The sequence below is a fragment of the Adiantum capillus-veneris genome, chromosome 5 (assembly GCF_014529385.1).
Source record: "Adiantum capillus-veneris isolate H3 chromosome 5, ASM1452938v2, whole genome shotgun sequence".
Taxonomy (NCBI): domain Eukaryota; kingdom Viridiplantae; phylum Streptophyta; class Polypodiopsida; order Polypodiales; family Pteridaceae; genus Adiantum; species Adiantum capillus-veneris.
The window spans coordinates 31,492,966-31,504,232 of NC_140935.1; the positions used below are offsets into that span (position 1 = coordinate 31,492,966).

Consider the following 11,267-nt stretch of genomic DNA (forward strand, 5'->3'; position numbering starts at 1 on the left):
CACCCATTTTAATGCGGCAACCACTGCAATAAACACACGAATGGTAGCCATCTTAGCTATGGGGTTGAACATCTCCTCGTAATCAATACCATAAGTTTGTGCATAACCTTTGACCACAAGTCTAGCCTTGTACCTACTCACACTGCCATCAGCACTATGCTTTATTTTGTAAACCCACTTACATCCAATTGACTTCTTATCCTTTGGTAATGGAACCAATTCCCATGTTCCATTTGCATCAAGTGTATCCATCTCTTCATCCACAGCTTGCCACAATTTTTCATCCTTGACAGCATCCTCTAAACATGTGGGTTCTACTTCCTCTATAATCTTTGCCATAAATGCACAATGGCGAGCCACATAACTGTCATAAGTCAATCTATGCACATGATTTCTTGCTCTTTCTGACTTGCATGGTCCAAGATCACTTCCAGGTGCCCTATTCCCTGCGTGCATTCTTCTTACACCTGGTGCCCTATCCCTGCGTGCATTCTTCTTACACCTGGTGCCCTATCCCTGCGTGTATTTTTCTTACACCTGGAGTCTCACAAAGGGTATGCCAAACTCCTCATCCAAACTCTGCTCAGAACCACTGCTATCCCCATCATCATAACCAGCACCCAAATTTGGCAACTTAGTGGCATGATTAACTTTTTTCTTTCCTTTCCTTGATACATTTGAAGAGTTTTCAGGACTCAATCTTTCATGTAACCTACCACTCCATGGCTTCTCACCATGGCTTGCACTAGAGGACCCTTGTAGCCCACTCAAAACGTTGACTATGCACCTATACTTTTTGTAGCCACATTCTCTCTTACATCAGCCTCCAAATGATCTTCTACATCAGCATACCAGCTTGCCATTTCATCAAAAACAACATCCTTGCTCACCATCACTTTACCCATGACAGGATTGTAACACTTGTATCCTTTTTTCTCAAGGGAATATCCAATAAACACACATTTTTCAGCTTTTGGATCAAGCTATCTTCTTAGCTTATCCGGCACATGCACATAAGCAATACATCTGAACACTTTAAAATCTAATACATCTGGCTTTTCACACTAAACTTTTCTTTAGGTGTCATTTCATGTATTGTAGCAGTAGGGGTCATGTTCATAATGTAGACAGCTATAGCAATAGCCTCAGCCCAATAATAATGAGGCATGTTCTTCTCATTCATCAATGCTCTAGCCACTTTTGCAATGTGCCTATTCTTTTGCTCAGCAACACCATTCTTTGGCAAAGTATACATGCATGAAAAATGCCTCTGAATTCCATGCTTTTTCAAAAAACCATTGAATTTATTGGAGAAGTATTCTCCCCCTCCATCTGATCTCAGGCACTTTATATGTTTCCCAATCCATTTTTCAACCACAACTTTGAAAATTTGAAAATGGATAAACATCTCACTTTTTTGCTTCATGAAGTAGACCCATACCTTCCTTGTATGGTCATCGATGGAACTCACATAATATCTACATCTACCCATAGATGCACTCTTTGCCAGACCCCATACATTTATGTGCACTATATCCAATGCATTCCTGCTTACATGCTTATCATGATAAAATGATGTTTTTGCCTGAGTTCCAAATTGACAAGCTTCACATACTTTTTTCATTTCAGCAACTCAAAACGTAGGTAAACCTCTAACCATCTCTTTATTATGCATCATTTTCACCCTCTGCAAATTTACATGACCAATACATTTGTGCCAAATCTCTATATCTGGAACAACACCTGCACCTCATGCAAACATGGCAACATTCACCTCGAGCACATTTACATCTAAAGTAAGCATTTTGCCCACTATCTTTCCTTGTGCAACCAGCCTCCCATCCTTCTTATGCTCTTCAACAAAGAGACCATCGGAGTTAAACCTGACCTGTAAACCGTAATCAACCATTTTCCGAACAAAAACCAGGTTCTTTGAAATGTTGGGTACATGTAGTACATCAGCCAAGTACTTCACTTTACCATTTGTCATAGACAATGTTACATTTCCTATACGCATACTAGGATGTGCAGTATCATCCCCAATTTCTACATAACCAAGACTTTGTAAATTCTGCATTTCCTTAAACCATTCACCATTGCTGGTCATGTGATTAGATGCACCAGAATCCACATACGAGACATTATCACTAGATTTTCTACATTTGTAGACATAGTATTTAGCATGTGTTGTATCACAAATAGCCTCTCGGGCTCATCTACATTCATGCTAGTAGTTGCATAATTGTTGTGTTGCCTCTTGTTTGGACATTCACGTTCAAAGTGACCATGTCTTCCATAGCCCCAACAAACTACATTGCTGTGTTGACTTGCATTATTGCGCTGCACATTTCCACGACCTCTTGGACTCCCCCTGCCTTGAAAGTTTCCTCGACCATCACCTGTGTTCTGACCATGATTTATATTTTTTTGTTGTGCTTGATAGTTTCCTCTTCCTCGGCCTCGTCCATGACCTGTACCACGTCCTCTTCCTTTTCCTCTGTTGTTGAAAAGGATCCGTTCAAAATTGTCTTCCTCAAGTTCCTTCTCTTCCACAAATCAATAAAGACACCAAATTTGTAAAAAATGGAATGTTCTCTCGAAGATGGATGCTAGTTTTGAATTTTTTGTATGAAAGACCGAAACCTCATAGACACACTTCTACTTTATCATCATCAACAACTGTAACACCAATCAATGCAAGTGACTCACAGATGTTCTTTATCTTCAGCAAATATTCATTGATGGGGACAATATTTTCTTCTGCACAATATTCAATTGAGTCTTCAATTGTAGCTTCCTTGCCTTAGTATTAGTCACATCCAATGACAGCAAAGTGCCCCAAGCCTCCTTAGGAGATTGAGCATCCTGTATATGCCCAACCATAGTGTCATGTACACTAATAGAAATCCAATCCATGACCTTCCAAGCTCCCTGGTTCCAAACTTTGAATGTCTTAATTTGTGTAGCACTTGCACCTTCCTTTGGCAATAGTGGTGCTACCTCATGCTCTCCATCAATGTAGTCCCAATAACATTTGCCCATAAGGAAATTGGTCATTTTTAACTTCCAAGCATGGAAGTTTTTCTTATCCAGCTTCTCCCTGAAAACCTGGTTAAGCCCATCATTATTGGACAATATGTTTCAACCCTTTACACAGTCTTCGAGAAACTTGCTAAAAATAATCAGTTACGACCTCTAACCACAATTTGCGTACATACACATGTTTCACTATACTAAATAGTGTTTGTGCACACTGCAGCCAAACAAAATATTTTTGCACCACCTATATGGAGATTTAGAGAATCTCGAACCCTGAGATGCACACTCTCCAAGTGGAATCACCTGCGACGGCTCTCGATACATTAGGAAGATAATGGAGTCTATGAGGGCCTCTTTATTTTGCAGTTTAAGGAAGTCAAACCTTTAGTATTAAGAAAGTAATCAAAGGACAGCATTTGAATTCAAATAGGCAAAATGGCTAGTTTATTTAAATTCAAATTTTCCCCCCAAAATAGAATTTAAAATCTAGCGGGGGTAAAACCATATCATGTAGCATATCTATGGAAAGATCTCGACACGTAGATTGCAAATCTACGATCTCCTCTCAAATTGGAGATCATATATGGGAGTTATGGAAGGTCAAAAATCATAAATAGTCCACCTTCTCTTTTGGGGAAAAAGTGCATCCTTTGACCACTCTTACACATCTCTTACACACCCACCATTGTTGCACACATGGCGTACACCTATTCATCAAAATGTTAATCACTTCTATAAGCTCATGTCAAATAAAGAGGCCCTCATACACCACATCCTCTTCCTAATGAATACCAAAGTTGCTTCCTAGGCTGCTTCTACTTGCTACTCTAAGATCCTCAGACACAACCAGTCTCTGATACCATGTCAAGAGATAGAGCCTTAGAGAGCTTAATCTCTTGCAAGCACACACACACACACACACACATATGGAGGGCAAAAAAATTTGTACTTCTTCTTCTCCACAAACTCAAGATAAGAGGTCTACAAAACATAAGGAAAAATACAACATAAAAGGGAACTAGTACAATGGTCTAGTATGAACCGCAAGTGAGTGAGTTGTGTAGGCAAGTGTGCCATCACTCTTGTAGGTAGACCAGCTCAGTGTAGTCCCCGCTGTAGTATCACTGGCAAAGATATGCGTATCCACCAAGGCATTCTAGTGATGATGAGGATTGGTAGTAGTCATCCAGGAGTCGTATATGTTGAGCTTGACATCTCAACATCAAATAGTTTACACAACAGTGTGACTTGAAGGGTTGAAAGGTGAGGTGGAATAACTCTTCCACTCTTCAAGATTATGACACAAGACTATGGTATCATAAAGGATGGTACAATGTTTTGGCTGATGCTCTCAATCATTTAACTATGATTAACTCTTTTTTGTTAAGGGAGGGAGCTTAAAAGTGAGTTTTTGGAATCTCTTAAGGGTTACAATGTTGTAGCTAATGCTCTTAGCCATATACCTATGATCAACTCTCTTTTGTTAAGGGATCTTAAGAGTGAGTTTTTAGAATCTCTTAAAGAAAATGTGAGTATGATGATGCATACTCCAAGGTGTGGAGTCATGTCAAAAAGAGGGATCCTTCTCAATCCAATGCTGGTAGTGCATTTATTTCCTCCACATTTGGTCCTCTTTTGAGTGATGAACTTACTAGATGGAAGAATTTATTTAATGAAGATGGGTACCTACTCCACAAGGAGAGAACTTGTGTATTGACGGACGCAAACATTTGGTGTCAAATTGTTTAAGAATGTCATGAATATCCAAGTGTAGGGAATCTAGCATGCATAAAGCAAACCTATACACTTGTAAGACAAAAAATTTACTAGCCATGGCATATTCAAATCTATGTCTTGCACTGCCAAAAATTTGAGGTTATGCAAAGTGAATGAAGGCAAGAGGACTCTTGCATCCTTTGGAGATGTTACCATACATGAGGGTAAGTGATGTGTGTGAACACACTAGGACCACTGGGGCACTTTTTCCCTCACTAGGAGGCTTTTTTCCCCCGTTCAGTGTATATGTGCACATCACTCTAGGGATAACTTATCTCACTAAGCAATACACTCTCTATTGTGTTTCTTGAGCTTCTTCATCTTCTCCAAGTTGTGTGTGCATTCTTGCAACTCTAATTCCAAAAATTGGTATCTGAGTAGGTTGCAGCCTCTCAGGCATAGTTGTGTTAGAAATCATATTCCTGTTTGGTGGTAGCTTCGGTATCTCCTAGGAGCAAATTAGGGAGTGAGGGCTGTTTTGTGGCTATGCCCAACCAATGCGAGGTTGTTCTCTCATTTCGAGTCGTATTTAGCCATGTTAATCTTGGTTTTTGGCTTTGTTCCATGGTCATAGAGGCTCCTTGAGGACTGGGATATTTTATCCCAAGACCCCCCTATTTTTCCCCATGTACCCTTTTCGTAATTTCCTTCCTTTTCCAAGGTCATGGAGCCATAGGGTTGGGTCGGGCAGGTTGGGGTAGTCTCTATATAGGTAGGGCAAGGGGAGAACCTATTCACATGCAATTTTTCCCCAATGAGGGGCGCCCTCTCATGGGCACCCCAAGGGGCAGCATAAGCAGATCATCAACTGGTTGCTAGCGTTTTTTCCGTCACACAGCCTAGCATTTTTCCCTGATGTACTCATGAGCTTACACCAGTGTTTTCCCTGGCGACCTCCTGTTTTTTTTGTGGGCATCCTAGAAGATGTTTGTAAATGATGGAAGTAGACTTTTGGTGGTGATCCCTTTCTAGGACAGACATGGGTAGCAGATCCTCTTCTCCTTGTGTACCTCTCACGGCATCCCATCCCTTGGGCATCCAAGTTCTTTCCTTTTCCAAGAGATGGATCAGTGGTGGAGATCCTAGCCCATATTGTAGCCATGTCAATGATCTCGTGTACAACAGCAGTTGGCAGTGTCAGTAGCAATCACAGTTGTGTGCACTCAACCACTGACCTACTATTTAAGTAGCTAGTCTCTTGTACACATTTTCAACTCAGCTGTCAGTGTATGCATCTTGTCAGTTTATCATCATCAAGGTATGTTTTGAGTCTCTCTCTCTCTCTCTCTCTCTCTCTCTCTCTCTCTCTCTCTCTCTCTCTCTCTCTCTCTCTCTCTCGTGTTGATATTAGTGTTGATATTAGTGTTTATGCAAAGCTCATGTGGCACTTATAGAATAGATCCCCTTTGAGCCCCATAAAAACAACTAAAATTCCCCCAACTCCCCAGATCCAATGGCAGAGCTGTAAACATCACCTATAAACTTGTATATCATGCTTCAATTTTGAATCTTCATCCTACATTTTGAGATTCCCAACCCCTCAAATTGGTTGCACACAAATCGACAAAATTAAAAAACTTTCCCATGGCCACTATTCTTGGTCAACCTCAAGTGCAAATTTCTTTGTGCATACACATCCAATTGATGAACATTAAGTTCTACTAACAAATCACATTGGATACTACCATCTAGATACTTGAAGGGTTAAAAAATCATTGGGTGCATGTATCCCAAGAAAACCAATTTCCTACAATGCCGACCCCTGAAAAAACTTCAAGTGGGCATAACTTTGTGATTTGAGATCTAATTTGGGATCTATAAGGTTAGTTTGGAGAGCATGTTTGTCACTAAAATACTTGGACTGGTCCATCACTCAAGCCCCTTTTCATTAGCACCATCTGGGAAAATTCTACAATGCACTCCATCTTCAACTTGCCATAGCTTGACAACCATCCCTTCGTTTGATGAGCCATCTAGACAGGGTCAAAGAGGACAATATCACCAAAACCAACAAAAATTTGGAATTTTGGACATCTTTGAGCACCATGTCCATATAGAACCAAATATGTGCATTTTTTCATGTAAAACCACATAAGACATACTTATATTGATCCCCTTGCCTACACTTGCCCTTTATAATTTCCCCAACACATTGGCATATATTTTTGAGGATTGTTTCTTGGAATAACACGCTTTGTTTGTACCAAAGTCTTGGACGCTCATTGTAAGGGAAGGCTTATTGATTTCAAGAAAAAAAAGGAGGTATGGTGGCTATTATGTAACAGGTCTATACCCTGGCTAACATTTGAGTACATTCCCCTTCCAATATATGTAAGGAGCTTCCTCAAAACTATAAGCATCCTTGTTGGTCTTTGTTTCAAGGCTTGTACCCACTTGTGCACGTATGTCACACGTGTCAATGCAAGGAACTTACCGATACACTGGTGCGAGCCGCAAATGGCTCCAATCACACAACAAGCCTAAACTAGTAAGCTCAAAGATGGCGTTGGTGTGTCACTCACCGCTCTACGCTTCCTATCATGGAGGATTCCTCACTGCGAAGAAGAGGGAGACGTCGCTACACTGAACTCAACCGCCTCACCGCCATCGTGCTGCCGCAATGCTCGATAGCACTCTCTCTCTCTCTCTCTCTCTCTCTCTCTCTCTCTCTCTCTCTCTCTCTCTCTCTCTCTCTCTCTCTCTCTCTCTCTCTCTCTCTCTCTCTCTCTCTCTCTCTCTCTCTCTCTCGCTCTCGCATACACACACACAAGGAGATGAAGAAGAAGAAGATGGATATGGAGCAAGAGCACTCTTCAATTGCACAAATGAGAGAATAAGTGAGTTTTAGGTCCAGTTGACTTTTCATCCGCGATCACTCTTACCCTTTTCCTATTGGACCGACAAGCCTGGTACCTGACTCTACGAAATAAATAATACAGCGTCTGTCGTGAGCCGTGAGTTGTGAGGGTTAACATGCCCCCCTTCCTGATCTAGATTCCGTTCTCGGAAGCTATTGAGTTGAAGCTCGTTTGTTGAGGTCAAAGAGCATTTGAGATGAATGTCCTTAGCCTTCTTCAGTCACTGCAAAATCAAACAACATTGGCACAGTAATTGCATTCTCATATATAATTAAAAGCATATGCAGTTTTAGGCAGACAAATTGATTGGTAGAAAAATTCTAAACCATTTGTCAGCAATAAACATTAAATTACAATATAATTAAACGCATAAACAGTTGGAAAGGTAAAAAATTGAACAAGTCTGGGGTCACTAATTTAACGATCGAAAGGCACTAAAGATAGACTATTAATACCATGGGTAAGCTTCTCAATTTTCTCTGGTCAATTAAGTTGTTAATCGCGAGAGCCAAGTATTTCATGTTCGAGGGCTGACTAGAGGCTATACCTAGAAGACCTTGTAGTTAAGCTACGATAAAAGGAATTTCTCATGAAATCATCGCCTAACTGATTACTTTTTCTTTGACCCCCCAAAGTCTTTTCACAGCGATTCAATTTTTATGTGTGTGCTTATTTTGTATGCCTTGGGTTTTTTGCTTTTCAAGGAAAAGCGCCCACACTGGGAACCTCTAGGGCTCTATTACCATAGGCGATACATGTGAGTGAAGTACCAAATCAAGCTGAGATTTCTCTTCCAGCTTAAGATTTTACATTGTGGCACTTTGATTTTTTTTTGTTTTTCTTATTTTTTAGTTTGTTCGTTTTCAGCATTTTAATTTTGTAACTTTGGGGGGTCATATAACATTGTTACCCTCCCCAGGCTCATCACACTAGTAAACTCCCTTTATAATACTTAATCTAAAGGTCAATAGGGACTAAGCCCACTAGAAAGTCCTAGTACATTTCACACAATGCTGCCTAGATCGGATTAAGAACCTAGGTAACCATTGATTATTAGGAAGGCATTCCCCATGGTATTAAGAGAAGATCTCTAACGCCTAGCTTGGTCAAACTAGCTTAATCGGACTGCTTGATTTTTAAACCTAGACAAGTGATTATGACAAAAATTACATTGAATTTAATGTTTGATACTAAACAAAGACACTGAATATTATGCTCCCAATCACAATTAAAGCAGACAAACATAGATGCAAAAAAGATAAGGGGCCATGCTAATGGACAAGAAACACATGTTTGCGTTGATAATTGCACTTGATTTGAAGAGTGAGTCGAGATAAAGATTCCATGAAGGTCCAAATCCTAACAACAGCAACACGCTCATGTACACACTAGAAAACACAAAGAATACCTCTAGGAGGCACATCAGTGGGAAAAGGTACCAACACTTAGTGGGACATCAGTGGGAAAAGGTACCAACACTTATTGAACACAACAAAAACAACATAAGGAACCCTAATCTAATTATTTGCACTCCCCATAGAGAGTCAAGGGAATAGGATATTGTAGAGATTGGGGGGAAACCCTAAGGCTAAACCCCTATCCTCGTCGTCGAGATAAACAAATTCATCATCCATGAGACCATATGTGCCATCCATGTAGTCATGTAAATCTTTTTCGTCATCATAGGTACCCATGTTTACTAAGAAGTTCACTGGACGCCTATAGTCATCTTGGTAAAAATGGTAGGCTTGTGCAATGGGAGAAACGATCTCTACTAAGTATGGGTCAATCATGGTCAAGAGACGTATCAGCCATTCTAACTCCTCGAAATTCCTCTCACATGCTAGCGTACCTACCAAATCCCATTCACATGCAAGCACTGGAAAGACCATGTGAAACATTTGTGAAAAGTAACAAGGGTACCTCTCAGGAGTGGATGGCTCTAGCGTACTAGCCATATCTATACACGCAAATAGATAATGGTTAGAGTGCAAATATTACAAGGATCGTGTTCTTGTGCATAATGTATTTTTATGATTTTGTATTATGGCTCTTGCTCTTCTACTTTTTAATCTTGTTTTTGTGAGTATAAGGCTTTATATATACATTCCCTAAGATTGGAGATTAAGAGGTCAGAGAGGAAGGTTGAGAGGGAAGCAAGTGAATGATGGATGTTAGTAAACACTCTCCCCTTCCTTGGGTAAATCATACCCTTTGGAATGATGTCATCACCTTTTGAAACCAATTATTCCAAGTTGTTATGGGTGAAGGCTTTAACTAATAGTTTTCGATCGCCCTATGCATTTCATCTAGTTGCAAGGGTGGTAAGGTACTCTCCCATGATTTTATTTGCAACATTGTTGTAGGTGGTGAACTTCCAACGGGAGGTGCAAACTCTTTCTTGCTTGTATGGATATGTACAATGGAAGGTGGAGGTTGTGTTGAAGCTTCTATTTCCGTATAGGAACTACACGAAGAGCAAGAAGCTTCATTTGATTTCGATGTCCCTGAGCTAGGTGGAACAAATCTTTCTTTCTTTGGTACCCAAACTATCTCTAGAGCAGGTGTGTAGCATTCCGCGATTTTTTCCTTTCCACAATCTTCAATTTGTTTTGGAGCCACAGGATTGAGCTCACATGGGCCCGGTGACAAGTAAGAGCACAATTTACGTTTTGGTACCCAAATTTGATCATTTCCTTCATAGTAGCCTTGGGCTTCCAATAGTTTTTTAAGAATCCAACGCAACGTTTCTTTACATTTCTTGGGGCGAATGGGACGTCTCTTACGAGGCTCTTGTCTTTTAGCACTGGCTATGGTCGCTAAAGAAGCTTTAGGGACCCACTTGTATGTTTTCTTTGTTATATTGGGATGGGTCTTGTGTGTCTCAAGCTTTATTTCAGCTACATCAGTTGAAGCTCTAGAGACTTGGGCTACGGGGACATATGGTTCAACCTCTTGGACATGCAATTTTTTGGGTTTTATTTCCTTAAGAGGCAATATCTCAAGGAGTATGGCTTGAGTGGCAGGGCTAAGAGTTGGTTTTTGTGTTGTGATACCCCCCGTCCCCCAATCAATAGTGCATTTGGTGGCTATCATCCACGTGCGTCCTAGATTTATATTACCCTCCATAGTTCCAACAGGCATGACCAAAAAGTCTTGAACTGACAGAAGTGTGCCAGATTCCAAAAATCACAGTTTTTTTCTTGTTGACACCCTTGACTTGGATACTACTCTCAGATAGAGGTGGCTTCCCTAACTAACACCACACCCCATATGATAGCATATTATATTTAGCACTTGTATCCAATAAGGCGTTATATAGCACTTTTCCATAGGTGTTGTTTAGCTCAATAGGGTATCGTTGAAGTGTGTAAGAGTCCAACCAATCCTCGTCGGTTTCAACGTGGAATGCATGTGTGACTCTAAGGTTAGCCTCTCGTTTTTGTCTTATGCGTTGTTGTCGCTCCTTAGCCTCAGTTTGAGCTTGTATCTTCTTCAATTCTATTTGTGCCTTGGCTGCCTTTTTTGTATGGATGGCACGTAGCTCCTCTTGGCTTAAAGGATCATAGTATCTTTTAAATTTGCTCCTATTGA

The 11,267-nt window shown here is 40.5% G+C and overlaps 1 protein-coding gene across 1 annotated transcript; it reads right to left on the bottom strand.

Annotated features, from left to right (window-relative positions):
* Window positions 1-1,750: 1,750 nt before the first annotated feature.
* LOC147457091 (uncharacterized) lies at window positions 1,751-2,414 on the bottom strand. The gene is made up of 2 exons (XM_086513270.1): window positions 2,314-2,414; window positions 1,751-2,156 (listed from the first exon to the last, which is right to left on the bottom strand). Exons 1-2 carry the CDS (start codon window positions 2,412-2,414, stop codon window positions 1,751-1,753), a joined length of 507 nt encoding a protein of 168 aa, XP_086369396.1.
* Between the last annotated feature and the right edge of the window lie 8,853 nt (window positions 2,415-11,267).

Coding starts and splice junctions, on each gene's coding strand:
- LOC147457091 (XM_086513270.1), bottom strand. CDS start 2,414: ATGGTCAGAACACAGGTGATGGTCGAGGAAACTTTCAAGGCAGGGGGA. Junction 2,157..2,313: donor ATGCAAGTCAACACAGCAAT/GTAGTTTGTTGG, acceptor CTACAAATGTAG/AAAATCTAGTGATAATGTCT.